This window comes from Trachemys scripta, chromosome 3 (genome assembly GCF_013100865.1).
Source record: "Trachemys scripta elegans isolate TJP31775 chromosome 3, CAS_Tse_1.0, whole genome shotgun sequence".
NCBI lineage: Eukaryota > Metazoa > Chordata > Testudines > Emydidae > Trachemys > Trachemys scripta.
Window position 1 is genome coordinate 86536343 of NC_048300.1, and position 25908 is coordinate 86562250.

The following is a 25908-nucleotide window of genomic DNA, read 5'->3' on the forward strand; positions in this document are numbered from 1 at the left end:
AAAAAAAAATAGTCCAAAGAAAAAACAAACCTTAAACAGGTCATCTGTTTGTATTTTCTACAAATAGAAAATAAATCTGCCCACAGAGATTCTTCATCTCTCCATGCCATTTTTGGGTTGTAAAGTTTTTTTTTTTTTTTTTTTTTTTTTTTTTTCTTAAAGTAAAACCTGTTTCCCAGATCCCATTTTATTTATAGAAACTTTCTGGCAACTTCTGGTCTTGTTCAATCTTTCTCTTTGACACCTCCATTGTTGTGTTTTATAAATTTATAGTTGTGCCTTGTCTATGCTTACAAAATGGAAAAGCTTTGAACAGCGTTAATTTGAACAATTATTTCACTTCCCGCTAACAGTGTTAATCCTGTGTACAGTATTAATTATTTCTTTTATTTAGCAGTGTCTTGCAAACAACAAATGAGCTTATATTCTTAAAGTATTCCCCTCATGACTGATTATCATACTCTAGGTTAGTCAGACTGAAAAGGAATCTATTTTCTTTCCTCTGAAGACAAGCTCTAACTGTTATGTATATAGGGTAAGACAACAGAATGAATGCTGGGTGAATCCTGTTTTTATGGTTTCTGTGCTGCTAAGTAATGATTAACCTAACAAACTCCTTATTGCACAAGTAGCTTTAAACTGTCTCATTACCGCTATTTTTATCCTTAAAGATGTAATACAGGGATTAATAAGCACTCTTTACCCTAAGAGGCTTTTAAAATATGAAACCTTGAAAAGGTGGATCCTTCCTATCTTTAGTGTGCAAACATGCAGCTAGGAATGTGCTTCTGTGCGGGTTTCATGTTTTTGTTTGCTTTTTATTTCCAATAATAAGAATCCGCCGAAAACACCTTGTTAACGTGGACATTTAAAACCAGGGCGGGGTTGGATTTTAGAGTGGGATCTGCGAAGTCTGCATATGGTGGCTGGTTATTGCAGAACTGCCCTGCAGTTCTATGCTAAATTCTAAAAGATCAAACCAAACTTCCTACACACTATGAACCCAGTTCTCTTCTCTCAACTGATTTTACACCTATTGACTTAAGTGGAATTACTCTGGATGTATCCAAGGACAGGAATAAGTGGGAGGAGAATTGGGCCATGTTGTTTGGGCTTGCTGGGCAGAATTAGGCTTTCCAGCTCAATACCTCTTCATACAGGATGTCTGATCCCACAATTCCAGGAAAAATTCTATGCAGTGCAAAGTCAAAATTCTTAGCATGTTTCCAGGAGAGAGAATTAACAGATTTAGGGCTTGTCCACACAGACAATTAATTTGTGGCAAATGGGGGTGCAAATCTACCCCACGCTAGCCTGCTACATATTGTGTCCCTGTGAACCCTGTTGATGTACACTAACCGTTCCCTCGTGCTTTTTGACCTTGCCCCTCCCCTTTCAAATGGGAGTAGATCAGGTCAGAAGAACCAACTGCTGTTTGCCAATTCTGTGACCCAGCAGAGAAATAAAGTGTCTCAAAGGCTAACTCCTGTATCAATCTACAGTAGAACCTCAGAGTTAAACACCTCGGGAATGGAGGTTGTTCGTAACTCTGAAACGTTTGTAACTCTAAATGAAACATTATGGTGGTTCTTTCAAAAGTTTACAGCTGAACAGTGATTTAATTCAGCTTTGAAACTTCACTTTGCAGAAGAAAAATGCTGCTTTTTAACTATCTTAATTTAAATGAAACAAGCACAAACAGTTTCCTTATCTTTTGTAATCTTTTTTTTTTAACTTTCCAATTTTTTTAGTGGTATAACACCATACTGTACTTTTATTTGCTTTGGTCTCTGCTGTTGCTTTGTTGTGTACTTCCAGTTCCAAATGAGGTGTGTGGTTGACCGGTCTGTTTGTAACTCTGAGGTTCTACTGTATTTAGCTTCTAAAGTCTATTACTCTTCAAAACAAAATAAAAACCCTCCATGTCTGTAAACTATTCCTGTGCCCTTTCTCTCCCTGTCTCTAAACTGTACCATGACATTTCATTTTAATGAACTAAGAATATACTTTGCCTTTTTTTTATTGTTGCTGGGGAATATTCAGGCCATCTCATGAATTAAAGAAAGTTTTATTCCCTAGTTGTTGAGAGTTTGGCTGTAGTTTTAGTTCTGTGATATGCATATCCCAATGATTCTCATCTTAGTCATGTGCCTATGTAGGAATTGCCAGATTAGATCAGCCTGTAGTGAGTTTAAATTGGTATCCTGTCTCTGACAGTGGCTTGTATCTAATGCTTCAGAAGAGGATGCAAGACCCCCATAATGGATGCAAAAACTGTGGGGAAAGTTTGTTCCTAACCTTTTATATTGTCAAGCAAGAGGGTTTATATCCCAGATAAACCTTTATGCTTTCTAGATCAGCTGTGGATGTTAGTCACTTAAATGACTAATTTATTTTTTAAACCCTGTTATGCTTTTGACCTCACTATCTTGTAGCAGTGACTTCAACTATTTACTTTATGCAAAAATATATTTTCTTTTATCAGTTTTAAATTTACCATTCAATTTCCTTGGGTGTCCTCTCATTCTTGTATTAATCACTTCTAGTTTCGTTTTTTTTTTCCCCCTCCCTCACCCATCCACCTGTTCATCATAGGAAAAAAAGATAACCCTTTTAAAAGTAAATTGTGTTGATATTGGTCTTGAAAAACATGCTTAGATGCCCTGCTTGTACTAATGTGTATTTGAATTGTCCATGTCATCTTGACATTGCTTACAACTTTAACTATTGTCAGCTGCTGCTGGAGGCTATATGTTTAAATTTCCCCACTGCCTGAGAGAGAATGAATATGGAAAATTGAAATTGCTCATGAAATGTCATTTCAAATGCACCTTAATTATAACCTAGACCACCCTATTAACTTTGAAATTTGATTTTACAAACAGTAAAACAGCTTCTTTTTTTTTTCCCTTGTAGTTTCAGCTGTGTATGATTCTACGCTCAATTTTAGAAATAATGAGAATCCAACTTTGCTGGGAGTTTTAAATGGGAAGAAATATCATGCAGATTTATATGTAAGGCAAGTTATCTGTACTCATGGTTTTTCCATATATAGTGGTGTGCACTTTACTAACAAGCAGGGGAATGGTTTTTCTTGCAGGTAATTGATAACAAATCGGTGTAAAACTTTCTTCAAAGGAGCTCAGGTGAACATCTATAACTGTATTTTTTTCAAATTATGTCACTATATGGTAGGAGTCTCCAGAGTTCACTGTTACACATAGTTTTACAAGTTTTTTTTTTTTCCCTTAGCATTAGAGCATTGTTTAGTCTTTGATGAAATCCTGGATTGTTTATCTTGTGATGCACTTTCATTTTGGGGGAGCTTTTGTAAGCCATGGAAGAGTTTGCCCATTGCCTTAGTCTGTCTGCCCCAAGAATTGTGTCTAGTTAGTTGCTTAGGGTTACCATACGTCCGGTTTTTCCCAGACATGTCCGGCTTTTCGGCAATCAAACCCCCATCCGGAGGGAATTGCCTAAAAGCCGAACTTGTCCGGGAAAATGCTGGCCGAGCACTTCCCCTCCCGCGGCTGCTCTGTTCCTCCCCTGACTCTTTGGCTCTGTTTAAGAGCCGAGCGCTACGGGCTTTGGGCAGCCCCCATGCCTCCGGACCCTGCGCTGCCGGAGCCTGGGAGGGGAAGTGCCCGGCCGAGGGCGCAGGGTCCGGAGGCATAGGGGCTGCCCGAAGCCCAAGCGCTACCGGCTTCACGGTTTGCCGGGCAGCCTCCAGACCCTGCGCCCCCGGCTGGGTGCTTCCCCTCCCGGGCTCCAGCTGCGCTGGGGAAGCGCCGGCCAGCGGCGCAGGGTCTGGGGGCTGCCCGTGAAGCCGCTAGCGCTCGGGCAGCCCTTTTCGTGTGGCTGGGAGTGGGAGGGAGCGGAGTTAGGGTGGGGTTGGGGTGGGGAAGGGGCGGAGTTGGGGCGGGGGTGGGGGTTGCTACCAGTGGACATGTCATTGTTGTTTTGGGTGAGATCCTGAAAGAGGGGTCGGCCTGTGTTTTGTGTGACCACTTCTGTGTAGGTACTAGTACAGATAATGTAAATAAAACAAGTTACACTAAGAAATACCTGGACTCCATGTCCTGGATTTCTCTACCAACCAGCAAGGTCCCATAATCTGCTATCACTCTGCAGAGGTGTGATAATATATAGGGCCTTATTCACAGTCTAGGTTCCACCAGCAGAATCTAGGTGGCAGGCCACTGAAGCTAGAAAGTCCACCAGAAGTGGAAGTATAATGTTGTAATCCCTGCTGTACTGGGAAACCTACAGCACTGCCCACAAAAGGAAGGAGATGTGCTGATTCAGATGCAGCTTCCAAGCAGCAGAATCTGAGTTCCTGGCTGCAATCTGAAGCTTCCATCTGTAGCTGGAATCCCTGTGAATGTAAATGTTGTGTTAATTCAATTGACTAATGCTCCTTTGTTTGTATTTTGGGGTTTACTTTCATGAGCATAGAACATCAGGTGATAGGTACCCTGCTATGCATTTCATGTTTTTAATGGCACTTGTAGCACAATTTTTTCCTTCAAAATTTTTCAACTAGATCTAATAGGAAGCCACTGTATATACACACCCCTGAGTATCTACACACTGCCAGTGGAAAATTAGCAACAAACTCTCGAGAGAACTGGAGGGGAGAGGTTGCTACCAACCCATTAGCACACCTTAGGATCCCTGTGTGCTGCCTGAAGAATGTGGTCAGGTGGCCGGCTCATATACTGCTCACAAATGAGCAGCTTGTTCTAACCATAGGTGTTCAACAATCCTTCTAAAGTAGGACATGTACCTCCCTGCATACCTCCCTTCTCCTTTTTCTCCATTCTGCGAGCCCTGAATCATCCTGCTCGGTGGCTCTGGGAACATAGATTTGCTGTACATGGCCCTCACCAGTCCACTGTTCCTCCACCCTGTTGAACTTCCTGTGTAGATCCTGAAGTAAGCGCAGGATTGGACACTAAACTTTTCCTTTCTGGTCACTGCTTCAGGACCAACACTGATAAGTTTGATCCTGGAAGCATCATATTTGCCCAGCAAAGTGTTTCAAGGTCTTGCTGATCATGAAACAATTTGCATTTTTAAGATTCTGATGACCTCTGTTTGTTTCTATTTAAATTATCATATCACTCTAACAGCTGCTGTCTCATGGATTTCTAGAGGAAAAAGAATGTTTTCCACTGAGAACCTGCACTCCAGCTTGCCAATAGTGAAAAAAGTATTAGTTTCTATTTGTAGCAGTTCTCAAGATGGGAGAATTGGAGTTTTGGGGGGACAGGAATTATGTTAATCAGGATGTTTTTTCTAATATCTGGTATCTTGTGAATTGCTGGGACTTGTAATGGTATGAAGCAGCCATTCAAAAGCCCAAAAAACTGCAGCTTTCCAAACACACAGGACATGCATTTCTGGTGGTGGTGATTTATGAGAGATACGATTTTAAAATTTTCACTAGTGCTTTAGGTTAGCAGGTGCTCTGGGTACTGTTCTAGAAGTGAACATTGTCAAGTCCTTGTGGTATCTCCTTTTCTTACTGGTAAATTACAATTGTAATAAAGCAAATCTTTTATAAAGACATTTTAAGCATTGGGAATAACTGTTCCAAAAGCACTAAATGTGATTGACCCTAATTGCAAAGTGAAACAAATTTTACCTCTGAGTGCTCAGCTGTTAAACAAAATTTTGGGATGACTTAATCTGTGAGGTGTAGGAAGTTAACCTATTTGAAACTTTTATTTAGAAATACAAAAATGCAAACCATCATATTACCTGGAAGAGGTCTTCATTGAGCTGCAATTTTTACAGTGTATCTCTAGCTCCAGATATTGCTAAAGACTATATATGGCTCTTACACTTGAAACTACACATCACTATGTCCAGGATTTGTATCTCAAAAGGCAGAACTAAAAGAAAAAAATAATTAGTAAAGTAAATGAGTAGTATTTTAATTAGATTGCAGTTTTAAGCACCACATTAAACAATGTGAATGTGATGTACTTTTTCTTTGCTATCTCTTCTTTACTGTTTGCAGACGGATTCCATTAGAGGAAGTCCCAGAAGACGAACAGGAATGTTCTGAGTGGCTTCACAAACTCTATCAAGAAAAGGTTGGTTTATTGTTTGGAACCACTAGATGGTGATAAATTTACATTAATATTATCCTGTATACTGCAGCAGGGCTTTTTAGTAGGGCAGGGTTTGGTTTTTCCATACACAAAAAGCAGCCTTATACTGTCAATCAATCAGAATCACCTTTATTTTATATTAAAAGAACATAAGTAAAGTTTCAATGAGAGAACAGAGGAATACAAAATGGTAGCTGCCTCTGAATCATGGAGAAGGCATTTAAAAGTGCTGTATGCAAGAAACCCAGAGAGAATCAATTATGAGGTTACACTGCAGATGGAAGATTCAATATTCCCACTCCTTGTGAATTTAGGAATTTTTTTTTTTTTTTTTAACAGAGTCATAAAAGTAATTTTAGCAGAATGGGCTGAGCACCTCTCTCTGCTACAGGCTGTGTAGGAGATGCATACATTTTAAAAAAACACATTTTAACTTCGGACATTTTAATGATTTTAAAAAATAGGTATGTCGGTGTCTTTCTGCTACTTGAGTGTGGCATCTTTAGAGTGACAGAACTGCTCAGCTTCTGGGTTTTCCTAGTCTAGAAACATAGAAGGCAATGTTTTTCAGGGCTATTAGTTACACACCCAAAACTCCCATTTCAGTCAATGGGAGTTGGTATGTGCAAGGAATGTGGGTCTAGCCTGATTAGCCAGGAAATGTATGAGTGACATCTTTAGATTGTATAATAATATAGGACTTTTTAGACCCAGAGATGGCTGTGGGGCCTGCCAAGACCTGTTCTATGTTCAACATATCCATGGAATACTAAGCCACCTGCTATACCACTTACTGTGTTTCTGTATTCAAACTGTTTGTGTAAGAACATTTTTCCTGAACTGGTTAAGTTCTAGCCCCGTTCTTGGCTTTATCCATAACCCCTTTAAGCAGCTTATTAATATGGACATACAGTATAGATTTTACTTTCAAGATCTTGTAGAGACAGTTCTGTCAGCTTTGTCTTTGGGCTCCCTCCCGCTCCCATCCCCGGTTCCCAAGTCATGGTACTGAGGCATGGTTTGGGGGGACATAAATGGTATATTTCTACAATAAGGATATGAAGTCACCTTCTGCATTATGACCTTGTGGAAGGTATAATGTGAATACACATGGTCCTTTCACAGGTAACTAACATACCACTTGTTACTACTCTCTACCAATGTGGCTTCTTCCCTAGAATTTCTGTCCCCAAGACAATATCTAGTCAATTAACAGTAGAACGCTTGAATTGAACCAGATGGTGATTATTGCTTTCCAGTTTCTCTCCTACTTCTGTCTCCCCGTCACAGCCTTTGTATTACTTATCAAATACCTTATTGATCTCTTTCTTACAGGCTAATGTTCAGGCAATGCCAGTAAACAGTCTAAAAATATCCTGTACTAGGTTCACGAATAGGCTGGGTATACGGTATAATTTTTTCTCCCTAATATACACTGGGCTACACTCAGTTAGTTAGTTATAAATCCTAATATTCTATTAAGTATAGGAAGGAAGAATATGCAGCTCTGTGCAGCCAATTCTTCCTCGGTCTGAGGGGAATCCTTCCCTGAGTGCAGGGGACTGGACTAGATGACCTCTCAAGGACCCTTCCAGTCCTACACTTCTATGATTCTGTGGAGAGATGCCTTGGGGTGGTTTTCCCTCTGAAGTAGAATTTTCTGGGACTTGCCCCTCTAAACAAAATTTATTCAAACTGTGGAGTTTGGTGGTGAAGGTGGCTCCAGGCTCTTTCTGCTCCCCTGTGTATGCTGAAATGCAGATTTGCCTTGTGTCTTGTCATTTCCGCCCTTTCTGACTCAAGGACCCTGTTGACTACTTGTATGTAAATTGAGGTAAACACACACTCCTTTGTTTAGGATAGATCTGTTTAACAACTTTTGCCTACTCAGGGCAATGTGAGTTTGAACATGTGCTAACTATATCATATAGGGGGAATTCATAATTTTATGTATAATGTTGCTTCATACATTTCTCCCTGATGATATTGATGATCAAGATATTACTTTTCAAATGATACCTCCCAAAGCATATTTTGGACAAAGATTATTACAGTAGTGTGTAGAGTGTAAATACAGGGGTGCTTTCCATTTCAGTTTGGTTAATTTCCTGTTTTAGCCATTATAGCAAACCTAACAAACACAGCCTTTGCAGATAAATGGCCCTGGTAATGGAAATAAATACCACTTATTCCTAGCAGAAACACTGATAAAATTACAAATGTCTTGGAAATTATGTTGAATTTGTCCTCCACATATACACCATGTACCAATATTAATGATCAGTGTGCTATTAGCTTTCTATTGATACTTTACACAACACCTTTTAGATACGGGTTATAACCTTAGTGAGTTTGAGTACATTCAACTGGTCAGGCCAGCTGAAAGTTACTACCCATACCAGTGAGCATTGGGATGCTGTTAGGGTCACCGCTGCAACACAGAATGCAGATCAAAGGAACTCTGACATAAACTATTTTTTTTAAAACCACAATTTTGGGTGCTGACTCTTGCTTTTTGGATGCTGTGAGTTGGCAACATGACAATCTGCATAAAGTTTCTTTTCCATAGCAAACACTCCACTTTCAGTGAGCACAAACACAATTTTAACTCTCAACAAACGCACTGAAACCGGAGAACCTTTCCTCTACCAAAACAAAGGAGTGTGCTTCAAAATGGCCTTTTATTGTTCTGACCTTCTTTTGCTCCTTCCCCTATATGCTCCTGTGGATGGCACACATTCTGTTCTACAAAAGTGATTGATTATGCTTTCCTATTTCCTGGGTAAATTAACTGAGGGGTTAAACAAATAGACGGCAGCTGTGGCAGCCCAATTATCTGAACAAATGGGGTGTTGAGTGTAGGTCAGATGAAAATATGTTCATATTATTGAGCTCTAGTAAAACATTTGATTTTTTTCCAACTTCAACTTTCATAACTAGGAGCTGGAGACAGTAATTCAGTCCATGGGACACGTTTGCATAGTGGAGCAATCTGTTAATCAAGTTTGTAGAATTGGTTCTTCTGGAGTAGAAAAATTTCATCTCTGCCATGGATATGGCATATTTTGCTAATGGACTAGGTGGCACAGAGAATTAATGCAATGGCCTTTCAGCCTCTGAACACCAGAGTGCATGTGGCATAGACACAGGTGGATGTTGAATTTATTGGTCTTACCCCAGTTCTTCGTGAACGTGCTCCCACAACACAATTTGGCAAGAAGAGCGATGGCAAATTGCCATGGAGATTAATGGTGGAGTTAGCAACGTGCATCTTTATATATTTATATATGTATAAAAAGATTCAGATATGTGGTGGTGTTTTTTTTTATTTTTTTATTTCTGACTAATCCAAAGAGGATTCAGACTTCGGAACTTGCCACCTTCAAATCCCGCCTTGGTCTGAAACAGCCCAGATTTGGTGACTCTATATATACATCTGTCCCATTCATTATTCAGGAGGCAGTGGTCATAGGCTTCAGGAGAAACATTAGCATTTCTGTTCTGATGTAAAAACAATCACCTAAAGCACTTTAGCAACTGGAAATAAAAGGAAAGCAGATAGTGCAACAAAACTCATGTAATTCAAAATTTAGCATTTGATCCTGCTGAGTGTCTCCTGGGAAGTACTGAACACCCTGGAGTCATTGATTTCAGTTGAAATTGAGGGTATTCAGCTCTTTCAAGGGGGTTGGGTTCATAATTTCATTGTACACAAAATTGTGATTATTTAAATAAATTTCAGTTCATTCAGATTGACTTTTCATGGGGTAAAGTTACTTGTGTTAAATATACTATATTGTATTAATGACACCAGCATCTGAAGGTCATAGTGGAAAATACATTTTGGGATAATAAAAGGAGCAAGATAAATATTTTTGATATTTTAGATGCCCGGAGCCCATTCCTTATCTTTCTCACTGGTATAAATCAGGAGTGACTCTCTTGAAATCAATTGTGTCCATCCATGTAGAATTAAATCTACACAATTTAAAAGAACATAAGTACGCATGTGGATTTTGCTGGTAGCTGACAGAAAGAGACCAGTAAGGGATGCCAGAATGGGACACAGTATTTCAGTAAAAAGCAACAGAGGGTCCTGTGGCACCTTTAAGACTAACAGAAGTATAGGGAGCATAAGCTTTCGTGGGTAAGAACCTCACTTCTTCATATGCAAGTAAAATATTTCAGTAGTGGTTGTACCAGTGCCAAACAGGTAATACAACTTCCCTACTTCTACTAGATATTCCCCTATTCAGGCATCAAAGGATCACATTAGCCCTTTTGGCCATAGTGTTGCATTGAAAGCTCATGTTTAGCTGATTATCCACCCTAACCCCCAAGTTCTTTTCAGAGCCATTGCTTCTCAAAGTACAATCCCCCCAGCCTACATTAGTTGTTCCTAGATGTATGACTTTACTTTTAGCCATATTAAAACACATTGTTTGCTTGAACCCAGTTAAGCAAACCAGATCACTCTGTACCAGTGACTTGTCCTGTTCATTAATTATCCCTTCACCAATATTTGTCACCTCAAACTTTATCAGAAATGATTTTATGTTGTCTTCCAGTTCATTGACAAAACTTTTAAATAGCATAGGGCCAAGAACCAATCTCTGTGGGACGCCACTAGAAACACACCCACTTGCTAATTCCCCATGTACAATTATATTTTGAGACCGATCAGTTAAGCAGTTTTTAATGTTAATGTTTGTTTTTAATTCATTGAAGAGGGCTCAGAGAAGAGTCACAAGAATGATTAAAAGATTGGAAAACATGCTTTAGAGTGATGGACTCCAGGAGTTTAGTTTGTTAAACTAAAAAAAAAAAAAAAAAAAAAGATAATCTTAAGGAATCAGTTGATCTGTGTGTGTGTGTGTGTGTGTGTGTGTGTGTGTGTGTGTGTGTGTGTGTAAAATCAGTCTAGAAATAAGATGCACATTTTTAACAGTGAGGGTAATTAACCATTGGAACAATTTACCAAGGTTTGTGGTAGATTCTCTGTCACTGGAAATCTTTACATTCAGATTGGATGTTTTTTCTAAACTATATGCTCTAGTTCAGTGGTTCTCAAACTTTAGAAACCCAAGAACCCCCATTCTGGTTTAAAATTTTTCACGGACCCCCAAGTTCCCTGCTCAGCCCCAGGCCCCACTCGCACCCCCCCTTTTCCACGCCTTGATCCTCTCCCTCCCAGCGCCTCCTGTATGCTGCTGAACAGCTGTTCCCAGTGTACAGGAGGTGCTGGGAGGGAGGCAGAGGAGTTGATCAGTGGGGCCCACGGGCTCCCTGGAGTACCCTTGTGGATCCCATTTTGAGAAACGCTGCTCCGGTTCCCACAGGAATCAGCTCAGGTGAGTCCTATGGCCTGTGATATGTAGGAGGTCAGTCTAGGAGATTATGATGGTCCCTTCTGCCCTTACATCTATGAAGAGTCCTATCCAGCACTCCGGACACAGGTAAAACTAGATTTCAGTGGGAGTTTTGACTGAGTGAAGAGTGCTGAACTGGGCCCTTCAATTAATGAAATGGAAAGAGATGCACAAATGTGACAGTGTTGAATGATTGCTAATCAACATGCTTTAATGAGAACCACTGACAGGAATCATCCTGAAATGTGGAAACACAAATTACCAAAACAAATTTCAGTAAATGTTTGCTATGTTAATAGATTTTTTTTTAATATTCTCAATAGAGTTTTTTGCTGAATCCCTTCACTTGCATCAGGCTGCCTTAATGCTTCAGGACTTGATGTAATATTTTTAACAAACTTAAGCTACTCATGGATGCCATGGTTAAAGAGTGACGTTTCTTTGTTCTAATAGGATGCCTTTCAAGAAGAATACTACAGAACAGGAACCTATCCAGCTACTCCCATAGTGCCACCTCGGCGGCCATGGACTCTTTTGAACTGGCTTTTCTGGGCCTTCTTGCTGCTATATCCTTTATTCCAGCTGCTTATCAACATGGTCAGCAGTGGATCATCACTGACGCTGGCTAGTTTTGCTTTTGTCATCATTGTGGGTAAGTTGTTTGAAGATCACTTCTAGGAATAGCTCTTTAAAAGGGCAAAGGCTCATCTTTCATTTTTTTGGTAGGTACTATTTGCACTTGCCTAATGAATTTCCAGATGCAAAGCAGATGTAATTTCCTGGTGTATATTTGCACTTACAATCAGGTAATTAGGGTGCAGGTCTCCAGACTTACACCCACAATTCAGTTGCTAGTGTAAAAATGTGGGTGTAGATTTAAAATTTGTGCTGTAGCCAGACCAGTCCAGAAGCAATGCTGTTCCAGTGCATGTGAGAGAACTGGGGGTTTGGGTTAGTGGATGTGGACACAGCTGCACTGTACCTTAAAATAATGAGTGAATCCCCCCATGTTGCTTCTCTGAACTGTCTGGCCTTCTGGAGTCTGCAAAATTGAGCTGGAAATTTCTCAGCAAAATCAAGTTTCTGAACTTCCAGTCCTGAACTGGGTAAGGAAGTGGAGAGGAGGGGAACTAAAGTGAAATCTTTTGTTCATACTTACACAAAACTCCAGAGTTTGGGAAAATGATTGAATTGCTTTTTCATTTAAACCAGTTTGATTGGCCCTACCGGCACTGAACAATCAATGGAATAGATTGATAATCAGCACTCCGAGCGTGTTCCTTCCTGCCCCACCCCATTCTTGTGGCTGAAGTTTATTTGTTGGTGGCTGTGAGGTTGTAACACACCATGTGAAAATGTCATTGTTTAGTCTTGCTTGATGTCTATGCTACAGAGCCCTGTCATACACAAATGAGTATTCCTGTAGAGTGTGGGCTTGGGGACATCATGAAAGCCCAGGAGAGGAATTTAATGTTCATTCATTCTGTTGTTATGACACTAACTATTGCAAATACCTTCTCCTGGTCTTGGAGTTTTACATCAGGTCCAAAGAAATGCAAATGTTTATAGATTCATGGACTTTTAAGGCCAGAACGGCCCACTGTGGCCATCCAGTCTGCCTTTTGTATGACACACCGTGGTTCCTGCATTAATCCAATAACTTGTGGTTGGAACTAGGGCTTCTCTTGTAGAAAGACATCCATGTTCAGTCAACTGCTCAAAGGGAGGAGGGAGGTGAAGAGGGAGGGATGAGTCTAAGAAAAGAGAGGCAGAGCCACATTAAGCATTCCTTCATCCTGGAGGGGACTTGACACTCCAATCAAGAGGGGTTATTGTCTAGGTGGATGGTGTTGTGTAGTCCTTTGCAGTAGGTTATAGCCTAAGGCATTTGACACCATTCTACTATCTATATGAGGTACTTATATTACCCCCATTACATTGTATTTGAGCTCCTCACAATCATTAATACATTTACCCTTGCAATGCCCCGGTGAGGTAGGAAAGTGCTACTAGCTCCATTTTACAGATGGGGAACTGAGGCACAGAAAGATTAAAACAGGGTTTTAAAGGTATTTAAGCACCTAATTGCTACTGAAATCAATGGGAGTTAAGCACCTATATACCTTTAAAAATCTGGGTCTAAGTCGAGTGACCAAGGTGAAGCCTATGCCTTAACTACTACATCAACTTTTCTCCCTGAACAATAAGGGAGGAAGGGACCAAAGAAAGCCAGCAGATCGAGGGATGTGATCATTCCCCTCTATTTGACTGACTTATGAGGAGAGGCTGAGGGAACTGGGATTGTTTTGTCTGCAGCAGAGAAGAATGAGGGGGGATTTGATAGCTGCTTTCAACTACCTGAAAGGGGGTTCCAAAGAGGATGGATCTAGACTGTTCTCAGTGGTGCCAGATGACAGAACAAGGAGTAATGGTCTCAAGTTGCAGTGTGGGAGGTCTAGGCTGGATATTAGGAAAAACTTTTTCACTAGGAGGGTGGTGAAGCACTGGAATGGGTTACCTAGGGTGGTGGTGGAATCTCCTTCCTTATAGGTTTTTAAGGTCAGGCTTGACAAAGCCCTGACTGGGATGATTTAGTTGGGGATTGGGCCTGCTTTGAGCAGGGGGTTGGATGACCTCCTGAGATCCCTTCCAACCCTGATATTCTATGAAAGCTGATTATGGTACTGCAAATACAAAAGAAGCCCTTTGGTTTTTCTTTCCTGCCTCATCCTCACTAGAGCACTTTGCTGGTTCCAACAGTTTAATAGGCTAGTTTAATAAGCAGGCTACTGAGACGTCTCTGTTTAAATGTGATGCTCATCCACAGGACTGGTTCTTAGGTCTCTACTTTGGCTGCTTGAAAAAGTAATCTATAACCGTTTGCTGCAGCCAAAGCAAGTGAGCAGGCTCGCAGGACACTGAGATGTGGTTGAGGGATGTAGTGACTCTATCAAGATTAATGAATTGTTGCATACCGTACTCCTTGCTAGTAAGTGTCTGTCAGTCACTTTTTGTGTGGTGCTGCAGGGTTTAACCTTCAACAGGGATGAATTATTATGCTTCACAGCAACTTTGCACTCCTCTGTGTTTTAATGTTAAAAGAAACCTGAAAGTCAGAGGAGTTAGGAACCCAGTGTTATTGAATTTCAGTGAGAGCTGAGTGACTAATTCCCTTAGGTTCCTTTGAATATCCCAGACTTGGAGTTTAACAGATAATTAATGACAGCTTGTAACCACTGTGTTTATTGTGAGGAGGGAAAAATCCCATAGCATGTTGAAACATAGTATCAATTGGTTTGGGGTGGGATGGGTTCATCATGCTGTTGAGATGCCCAAAAGATCCTGGGCCACATCTGAGCCCCAAAAGGTGCAGGCTTCATGGCTCATTAGGAAACAGCAAGCTCATTTAAATTGAAGGGTTCAGAAAGGGACAGGAGTAAAAATACTGAGCCTTTAAAAATAAAATTGGAGGCGTTGTAACCTATAGTCAGTTACTTTTGTTTAATTTACAGGGCTACGCATTTCCCTACAAATTCTAACGTATGTGTTTTATCTTTAATTGGCAACATCTTCAGTCACATTCTTCTGGGACCCCTCAATTTTAGCTCATCTGGTCACACAAACTGTTGTAGCCAATAGCAGAACTCCAGTAACAGTCTGGGGAAAACTGTCCTGTCCTGTTTTCTGTGTATTGAGGATCTCTGCTATGAACTTGCTACAGTTGCTTCTATGGAGAGGTTCCCTAACATCACATGGCTGTGGGCCCCTATCTTTTACAATAGCTAAATAGTAGGGGTTGTTTTTGTTGTTTTTTGCCAAAATTTGATGATGGTAGAACAATACAAAACTACATTAAATCTCATGACTCTCTGCACCAAGTAGAGCTGTTTATTTGGCAGATCCAGCATGTAATACATCCATACTACTTTTGCACAGCCTTAGCCTCTCTGCCTTCATTAGCAATGTGAGTCAGATCTAGTGCCCAGCTGAATTAACATATCTCAGCCAAAGGAAGCTTATATTATTGTAAACGGGGGTTAGCGGAATGTACTGAAGGCAATTTACCATTGTTCATAGCCTAATGCTATAATAGACTTTTAAAATTGCTAGGTATATTTCATCCTAGGATGCAGTTTGTTCTTCCATTCTACTAATGAAAATACTTTAGATCAAAAGGTGGCATCCAGTATACACAGGTGTATTTTTGTTTATGATTGTTCTGTGTCCCATATTTCACAGATAAGCTTCCTGATTCTGGACCACCCGAGTCCATAATATGATCATAGATTTACTGCACTCTGTCAAAGCAGAAATTTCAGAGCCAGGTTTGTCATGTCTTTCTGTTATAACGGGCTCAAGGTAAGAGAGCTGATATGAGCAAGCATCCGGCGAGGGGAAAGAGATGAGGTATTTGAGTGCTTCTCTTGCCTGTAATCCTGAATTCTGTTTCAGACCTTCCCTCTTTCTCTTCCAGACACTCTGACCAATCATATCATAGAGTAATAAAAATATTTGCTTGCAATCTCAGCACTTGGTGTTTTGAAGAAAAGAATCGTATAAGAGAAATGGCTGACTTTATGGTTAAATCGGAGCAATAATATTATAGTAGACTAGAATACTATAATTATCTTGGTTAGATGGGAGCAATAGAGAACTGGACTATATTTAACTACATCAGTTCAGCTTGAACTCTTCAAGCCCCAAGTGTGATTTTATAATTCCATACTGTGAATGCTGAGCCATCCCCTCTCACTGTGTTACACAAAAATAATAATGAAATAAATGATCTTGGTATTCTTTTTATGGGAGTCCCCGTCCCAAAGAGCAAGCATCTAAGTGACTTAGAATCCCAAAATACCTACATTGTATTTTCAAAGGTGACTAGGAGCCTAAGTCCCATTGACTTTTGGTGAGACTTAAGCTCCTAAATTACTAAGGCACTATTGAAAATTTTATACTTAATTCCTATGGTACTTCTACTTAGTGGAGTTAGAACAAGAAACGAGGGCTGATTAAACCAAATTCTGGTAGCTCTATTGGAAGAACTCCCATTGAAGAAGTTCATGTGGTTATTGACCCCAGACAGAACACAGGACTGGGTCATGTTCTGGATTTCTACACTTGGTATGGAAGAGAACAGTTCTTGTTATACCCAAAGTATACTCTTTTTGTTAGTAAAGAAGCTGTCAACTGTTTTTCAAAGGGGAATGTTGATTTCATATGCAGGAAAATAAAGGATTGGTCTTGGGTTTTAAGGGGGAAATAGCTCTTAAATGTCTAATGCTAAAAACATAACATTTGGGCTTTCTGACATGGCTCCAGACCATAGAGTATCTTTTACAGGCAAGAGAATTATACAATTCAAAACGAGCATGAGTAATAATGAGATCTCTTTAAAATCTGCATGAGCTTGTGTATGTTTCTATTATACGTGTGCGAGTGTTGTCACGGGACCCGCTACCATTGGCTGCAGTGGAAACAGGAGTGGATCCCTACTGACATAACTCCTAACAGCTCCCATTATGGACTGTAACAGGGTTTAAAAGGTTAAAATAAACTGTTCTATGTGGCAAAACTGGTGTTGTCCCGAGTATAACTGAGGGCAGAATGGGCCCCTAGTATTGTCAGTAAATTTAAAAACCTTCTAGAGTCTGCAGAAGCAATTAATTTGTGACCGAATGAAATCTGTGTGTGTAGTTTCACTTTCCGCATGTGTAGCTGCATGTTTTGCGCATGCAACTTAGCCACACAGCTTTGAAGAAGTTGCCCTTCTTCAACTCCCTGATTTCTGTATGTGTTCATCTTTTTTTATACTATTCAGGACTAGACCAAGTGGAAATCTTGATGAAGCACCTTTGGTTGTTCAAATGCTGTTGCATATATGTCAGTTATGTTAGCTATATGCCTTACAGATGTATTGTAAAATAAATATGGAACTTCCCTATACCTACAGAGAATGTACTGACATGTTGCTTACAGCAACAGTTATGCTGAGGCAACTCCAGGAATTAACTCATATGGGAGGAAATTAACATATTTTTAAATCCTGTATATTACTAAATAGGATCTGTACTGAGACTCTTCTTAGGACTAAAACCAATTGCATAGAGCAAAGCTCACAGAATTGGCTCAGACTGACAAGCTTTTCAGTCCCTGTGAATAGTTTCACTGGCCAGCACCCTGCCAATCAGAGAGCAAGTCCCTAATAGTCCTATAAATTGCTCAACTGGTTTGGGGCCAGAGCCAACCAGTCGGAGCCCAGCTCCTTCCTTAACACTGCTCTGGGGCAATCTTGTCCTGGTTTTCATCGTATTTGTGTGTAATTGGTTTCCTGGGGACCAACCAGCCATAGGCTTCCCCTCTGTCATCTTCTGAGATAACTGAAACTTTCATGGCAAATTAGAAAGGCTGGAATGACACCATAGCAGTCACAGCCTGGTTACTCCTTCCCCTTCTTTAACGATCGCATGTGTTCCTATCATTGCAGCTGTTGTTGGTTTTTATTATTATTATAACCTTAAACCTGGCTGAGTCACAGCAAGGTTGGAAATACCCAAGTTAGCAATTTTCTTTTTCACAGGAGCGTAGTAAGTCAATAAAAATGTTCTGCAGGAGAACAATAAAAACACCATATCCCACCTCTCCTTGAAACATAAGGTATAAGAGAGAGAAAGAAAAGTTGATTTCAAGTGTTACCTTTGAATAGTATTGCAAATATTTGAGTCGAAGGCCATGCCTTTTAATTTTATTGTAACTCATGCTTGTAGTTTTGAATTGACTCAAAAACCAGTGTGCTATTATAAGCTACAACAGAGTTCAGAGAATGCCAGAGAGTTTGTACTTGTGGTTGAGAGCTCTGTTAGAGAATCCTTTTCTGAGAGTGCAGCACATTGAACTGTGGGCTCTGTTTAAATTCTGGTTGCTGTGGTTCACAAAAGCATATCTTAGAACATCAGAATTGCATCTTTTTTTCCCCTGGTTGTCTAGAGCACTCCCACTGTAAGTGGAAATTTAAGAGAAATGTGAAGAATAATCTTACAATGTGTGAATGGTATTAAAAAAAAAAAAAAAGGGGCACAAATGTAATTCTCCCCTCCACCCCACCCCCCCCTCAATGAATGCACATCATGACAAATGGATAGGAGTTTGGAATGTCAAGGTTCTTTTTTGTAGAATTATTTTTAAGTGTCTCTCAAAGTTGGGCGGGGGGGGGGGCGGAGGGACTACAGAATATAGTATAGAGGGGAAAAGTCCAAATCTTAGATAAAATATTTGTAAAATCAAACTTAAGAACAGAGAAATCTCCTTATTGAATCAGACCAGGAGTCCATCTAGTCCCATGTCCTGTCTGTCTCGGAAAATGGCAAGTTTGAGGTGCTTCAGAGGAGGGGAGGAGAGATGTTCCATAGGGGAAGTTTCTACCTAATCCCATTCTAGCCATGAAATTTCAAGTCCCCCTTGGGGAGGAGAATGGGGACGGGGGCTAACTGTGAAGCTGTAGGTTACCATGGATTTGTTATAATACCACGGTGGTTGTACCACGTATTGCTGCCTTTGTCAGGTTCTCATCGCATTGATGAACTCTTTGAGCCCAGGCTTCCATTCCTTATTCCGTCAAAAGTCCTTCCGAGTTTTGCCTGAGGTGAGAACTCAGGCTCAAATCCTGTACCTGCTTAAATGGACATTTTAGATCTCAAAGCAACTCGTTCCTTGCATGAAGAGGGTAAAGTGTAAGTGACTGCGCTCCCTTCGCACCATATCCATAGTTTATAGTGGGTGGAGGAACTGGGAGCAAAGCTGTGTGTGTGTGTCAGGAACGGGGATTCTCTAACCCCAGTCCATAGGCAGTGCTGCAGTAGCAGCTGCAGCCTGTCTCTGCATGATCCTGGTGCTGGATCTTCCATGCCCCAAACTTGAATAGAGTTTTTGGACAAAACCCTTTTACTCCATTTGCTACTGGGCTCAGGTTGAGAACTTCAGTAAAGAGAATCTGGCCTTTGGGGATTAAATACAAGCCTCTGTCCATGTGGCGTTGCCTTCAAAGGTTCAAGTGCTGGGCTATTATTTCTTTTCCTTTCTGTCCCCTCCACTCTCCCTAGGCAGCTTTTGGGATCCATCTCCTCCACATAAACCTGAGAACTGAGCAATTCTTAATACTCTTAAGCATGACAACCTCACCCCTGTCCAGCCCTGTCATCCTTCTAACTCCCCTCTACTGTACCTTCTTCAATTCTGCAGTAGCCTTCCTGTAGCAGGTACAGCACTGCGCCCACAACCCTGTAAAAGCCCCAGGAAGTAGTTTGCTTGGTTGCTATAACAATGGCCCTGATTTATGTTCTGTTTATACAGCTCCACATGCTGATTTCCTCTTTTTTTGTTGCCGGACACCACGGTGATGATTTGAGTTTCTGTCGGTCATTATCCCAGCTCACGTGTCCTACTCTGTTTCCCAGCTCTTGACCATTTGAAGCCAAAATCATTGTTGCCATTTTGTGTTTGGTTGAACCGAGTCCTCATTGTGTTACCTGCTTTTTCCAGTCAGAGTGAGAGTGCGGCCTGTCTCTGCACAAGTGAGGCCACCTCGAGGCAGCTTCTCCCTTCCCTGCCATGTGCTGCTGTGCAGAAATATACAACAGCATCACTGAGGACCACAGATCTCACTGTGGGCAATAGCTGTCTGAAAGGGAGCAGGAGGAGGTGGGACTGAAGGTTTCATTCCACCAGCCCTTCTCTTGTGATTTTTGCTCCTGTAACGTTTTACCCTTAGCACACTCTGTATACAACATTTTAGAAGGAAATACTTTGGCCTAACGTAGCCTTTCATCCAAGCAGCTCAAAGCGTATCCCATATAATCAGTGAATCTCACTACACCCCAGCCAGGTATATTATTATTTATTGTTGGTCTTTTTTACAGATTGGTAAGGTGAAGTGCAATGGGCCAAATTATCCATGACTTACTCTCCATTATGTCAGTGGAGGTGTAAATCAATATAGAATACGGTTACATGGTGAGTTGGGGGGAAGCTGGGAAAAAGCAGTCTTACATGTCATTCACCTGATCCAACTACTACAACATCCTTCCACAGATGAAACCTGTTTTGAAGGTTCAGGTAGATCATCTGTGGCTTCATCCTTGGAAATTCAAACTGTGATTGAAAGGAATTAGTTAATTCTGACCTTCCCTTTGAATCCATAGTCACTATCATTGTGGTGCTTGTACATGTCCAGGTATTTTCCTATTTTTGTCTGTAATCAATGACTTTACAGTCTTTCCAACTACTGAGCTTAGCTGGAAAGGTCTGCACTTTCTAATCTCGTCTTTTAATGCTTTCCTACATGAAGGTGTCTTGCAAGCTTATTTCCAGCCTATAGATTCCTCTCTTGAAGAGATTTGGAAAAATCTCTGTTGTACCTTATTTTTTTCTTCTGTCTCAATTTAGAAATCGACCCTGTAGGCAAAATGCTCCCTTCTGACTTTCCCATGTGTCTTTTTCAACAAAAGGATTTTACTTTACTCAGCTATGTTTCAAATGCGCAACTCTTGTGAACCATTGTTGGCCCTGTCTTGCCTACTTGGGCAAACCAGTCAGGGAATACTTCCAGCAAAGAAGAGACTGGTTATTTTTAATTACTCCCCATCAGTACAGTTAGTTGAGTGACCTTGACTGTAATATGGACAAGAGGTAGCCACTGGTTTTGGTCGTGCTGGCTGTATTTTCTCAGGTTGGTGAGGGATGTGCTGATGCTTTAGTAAAGAATGCTGAGCTATTTCTTTCTTCAGATTGGTACAAAAATCATTAATTCGTAAGCAACTTGATCAGTATTTATGGAGCCTTCCACGGACTTCAGTGGGTGTTGGATTGGGCCCTAACCGAGCATGAGAGCATGTATTGCTAATAAATTGTGCATGAGTCTGTCTCTCTCTCTTTCTCTGTTCCTCTGTCTCTCCTTCTCTCCTAGACTCTGCTTGGTGGCTAAAAGACCTTGATGAAGGCTTGACTATAGTAAGTGAAATTGTTTGAGCTCCCTAGGGTTGCCCATAAGACTTCAGGAAATTATTCATGCTTGGGCTGGTTGGTTCGGGATAGGTTGGCAGTGCTGAGCTTTTCGTCAGAGAAGCCTTTTCCTCCTTGTGATGCTTCTCATAGGCTTAGTGCTATAAGTTTGCTACCAACTGTGCTTTTCAGTAAAAACAAAACAAACCTTGCTCTGAGGTTCATTTCTGGTATGAGAGGAACTAATTAAATGTACAGACACCTGCTAATGATTTATCTTAGAATGATCTTAATGAGGGGAGGTGGCCAGAGAAGATTCCAGATGAGTAACAGTACAAATCCCTTTTTCTTGGGATTTATGCAAACAACTGCCTGGATGCTGGAGAGTGGAAATGGAATCATATCCGTCATTCTGGAATCAAGAGTTTGAGCATTTCCTCCTGCAAAATAGCTGCAGGAGCAGGCCAAGGGTGAGGACTCCCCTGTTGTACCTTGTCCCTAGTCTTTTGAATGGGAACATAAGAATGGCCATACTGGGTCAGCCCAATATCCGGTCTACTGACCGTGACCAATGCCAGGTGCTCCAGAGGGAGTGAACCTAACAACTAATGATCAAGTGATCTCTCCCCTGCCATCCATCTCCACCCTTTGACAAACAGAGGCTAGAGACCTCATTCCTTACCCAACCTGGCTAATAGCCATTAATGGACTTGACTTAACCTCCATGAATTTATCTAGTTCTCTTTTAAACCCTGTTATAGTCCTAGCCTCCACAACCTCCTCAGGCAAGGAATTCCACAGGTTGACTGTGCACTGTGTGAAGAACTTCCTTTTATTTGTTTTAAACCTGCTGCCTATTAATTTCATTTGGTGGCCCCTAGTTCTTATATTATGGGAACAAGTAAATAACTTTTCCTTATTCACTTTCTCCACACCACTCATGATTTTCTATACCTCTATCATATCCCCTCTTAGTATCCTAAGGAGGAGGGACTTGTGTGACCATGTAAAGGCTGGGCTGAATTGCCATCCCTATGCTTGGGGAGTGGGAATAAGGTTATTAATTAGTTGACTATTTTTGACCTACTGTCAAATCAACTTGTGCTTCTTCCTGTTATAAACCATCTAGGGGATTTCTGACCAATATGTCCCATTTTCGAAGACCCTGATCTTATTCCCACGGAGGCAAATAGCAAAACTCTCCTCTAGGTCAGTGATCCAGGAGCTGGAGCAAGTGCACACTCCTTTCCAAGAGACAAAGTGAAGTGTATATGTTTGTATTCAATACCTCCCTAATAATGCATATCCCATCATCTTTTCAGATGGGCCATTTTCAGGGCCCTGGATCAAGAACCCTTAACCTGTTCTGCAAATGCTTTCCCTTTACTGCACTGTGTTGGAAGTTGGGGGGGTTTTCTTTACACCTGGCTGGCATGTTGTGGCAGTGGGGAAGATGTGATACCTGTATCAAATGGCTCATTCATCATCCCAGTAAAGGGAAATGTGCAGTAATGATCCCCCATGAGATAAGTCCATTATGTTGTAAGAGGAGAAATCACTGTTTAAAGCAACACAGGAAAGTTTCCTCAGCTTCCATTTTTCTTGCTACTGCAGCATCTGATGGGACCAACCCCGAGAAGGTCTCCCATTGACTTAGGGCCCTTTAAACACAGCTGTTTGGTTAAGTATGACTGTTTTCTTTTACATTCTGAGATAATGGGCCAGTTGCTCTGCTATGGCCAAGGAGTGCACCGCAAGGGTGCAAACATGGCCTTGTAAAGTTCACCTTTATGCTCCCCGTATCCTGGGGCTACTGTGTGCAAGCATAAGCCAGAGCAACTTAAAGGCTGCTGCAAGTTATGTTGCTTGCCAATGGCCCCAATGAGCTGAAACAGCTGGAGAATGATAGGGGTGCAGGGAAGCTCTGGTTACTACTACATGCCAGTAGGTGCTGCCATCCCACCTCTCCCCTCACCGAAGGGTGCCACAGTACTGGCCAGGGTCTGATACAAAGCACTTGAGAGTCTGGCCTCTGCTACCATGTGCAGGATGTTTGGACTTAGGGAATTTGTTCTGGGTTAATTCTTGTGGTGATAAACGTGAATTTAGTGATGCTATTGCAAATTATGATGATAGAAAAATAATGGATATGAAGAACGTGTAGGGTCTTCCCCCTTCACTCTCAGCCAAAACCACACCAGGGGCTGGGCTTTTCAAAAGATCAGTAGGAATTGTTCCATGATTGCAGTAGGCTTTGGATCAGGCTCTAAGTGCCATGGCCGTGCACTGAGGCTTGTGCTCCTTTGTCACTTGAGCATTAGACACTTAAATACCTTTTTTAAGCTTGTCCTTTCAGAGACCGATTTCCCCTTTCTACAATGAGCTATCGGATGCAGTGATCACATCTGAAAGGTTATCAAAGGCTGCATTGAAAAGATTATCAGTCTACAAGGGATACCCAGCCTACACCACACATTCTGGAGCAATGTTAGCTGAAAAATATAGCAAAGTTACCCCAGTGTGCTTATTTATTAGTGAGTGTGAGGGAATGAGGGTTTCCAATGCACTTTAAATAAGTCTGTTCACTCTGTTTTTGTGAAACAAAATTCCTTTCTAGTCCAAATATTGCAAATGGATCATATTAATACACTCACTCCTTCAAATGGAGAACACTGAAGCGGACATTGGACTTTAACTATTGAAATGTGGTTGGTTCTTAGTACATTTGTAACTGTGGCGCTCATTAGTGCAGGAACAGCAGTAGTGTTCTGATATGCAAAAGTGTCGTATGGACTGAAGCACGGCCAGTGGTTGCAAGGGCTGGGTTCTGTTTTCACAGCTCCCGCTGAACTGGGGCAAGGCACTGCATGGCTCTGATTTCCAGTCAGTGAAATCGGGTTAATAGTTGTAACTTACCTTCCTTTGTAAAGCACAGAGGTCTATGGATTAAAAAGTGCTTTATAATTACTATTGTCAACAAGGTAATACATGAGGCCTGCTGTAAGCCTTTTAAAACCTTTTCCGTGTGGCTTACATGATGATCGCTCCCTGGTGGCAGTCAAGTTTTATGTAATTTTTTTTTCTTTTCTCTCTCCAGCTTCTGTTGGTGTTCGATGGATGATAGGGGTGACTGAAATTAATAAGGGTTCTACCTACGGCAACAATGACAACAAGCAGAAACAAATGTAATATCTCCAGAGACTGCTTCAATACAGAGGGAACAAATGCAACTTCTGAAAACTCTTTACTTGCACATCATGTTCTTTCAAGTGATGGGGTGTGGGGGGGCGCGTATCTGAATTTGTGCTCCCATTTTGTTTCCTTGGGGCTGGGGCTATATTTCAGACTTGCTGAAGGGTGTTCTGCATCTCACCTCTTCAAAACAGGTTGGCCTTTTGTTTGTTGGTTTTTTCTTCCAAATGTAAGACACTTCATATGAAAACCTCTAGTGATATATTATAGGTCCACATGGGAATTAACAGTTGGCTGGGGGGGATACAAGTTTTTCTCAACATGCTCTAAGAAATGGATCGTAAATGGTTGTATGAGAAAATTAAAATGGAAATTTTGTATGTCTAGATCATGTTATCAGTTTCATGACCATAATCTATTGTTTCAATATACTTTGCTCAATTAGAGAAATGTCAAATTGAACCAGGCCCCCTGCAGAAAATAGGTTTCAGTAGAGCTATTCCACTTGAGGTCCTAATTGTACAATGAGATTCACTCAGTCCCTGCACCCATTAACTTGAATGGGACTGAGTATGAGGGTCTGTCCCTCCAGCACACCCTGCAAGATTGGGGTCTTTGTGATGGAACTGGTGGTAGAATTTGGCCCAGTGAATTTTGAACACGGGTGTGGTGTTTAGACATGACAGATGTACCTAGCACATCACCATTCCTTAAAATTGCTAAGCAGTTTTGGATTCGCTTCAGAGCACTGATGTATGCAATGATTAGACTGAATACTGTTTACAGTTTGGGAGAGGTAAATTTATTTTTAGCTTATAAAATACTTATACATATAGGCCTTCATGCAGTGGTAGGAAAGAAAGACATCTGTATGTCCTTCAACAAAACAAGGTTAGGGAATCATTTGCTTTTGTCTCTTCAGAGAAATAACTACACTTAGCCTCAGAGGGTGCAGCTTAAGATAACCTTGAAGCTAGATGATTTCCTTAGGTTTTATTTTTTTTCTAGGCATGCCTTGCATTTCAGAGCCCGATGGAGTTGATCTAGTTTCCACTGAGACAACCTTACTGACTGTAGTGATTCCAGGCCCTTGCCCTTTGGAAAGAATTCTGTCCTTCATTAAGCTAGGCTTGCTTTTATATCCTAGCTCTGCTGCCTTTGTGCCATCTTGGTTTTTAAACATCATAACCTGTGGAAATTTCCTGATTAAAAAGTTTTTTGCAACCACTGAA

At 41.0% G+C, this 25908-nt stretch overlaps 1 protein-coding gene across 5 annotated transcripts in view; it reads left to right on the forward strand.

Annotated features, from left to right (window-relative positions):
• The window catches only part of AGPAT4 (1-acylglycerol-3-phosphate O-acyltransferase 4), a 133819-nt gene extending 107911 nt beyond the window's left edge, over positions 1-25908 (forward strand). The window contains exons 6-12 of one of the 5 annotated variants that reach the window (XR_004645075.1): positions 2917-3019; positions 6026-6101; positions 11942-12140; positions 15728-21493; positions 21767-21954; positions 22614-22693; positions 24582-24662. Coding sequence is in view for 1 of the 5 variants with exons in the window: in XM_034765271.1 (XP_034621162.1) it covers positions 2917-3019; positions 6026-6101; positions 11942-12140; positions 24582-24673 (470 nt within the window). In the remaining 4 variants the exon portion in view is untranslated. Of the gene's footprint in view, positions 1-2916; positions 3020-6025; positions 6102-11941; positions 12141-15727; positions 21494-21766; positions 21955-22613; positions 22694-24581 lie in introns of all 5 variants that reach the window. The other 4 variants (XR_004645078.1, XR_004645077.1, XR_004645076.1 and 1 more) reach the window with 4 other exon arrangements.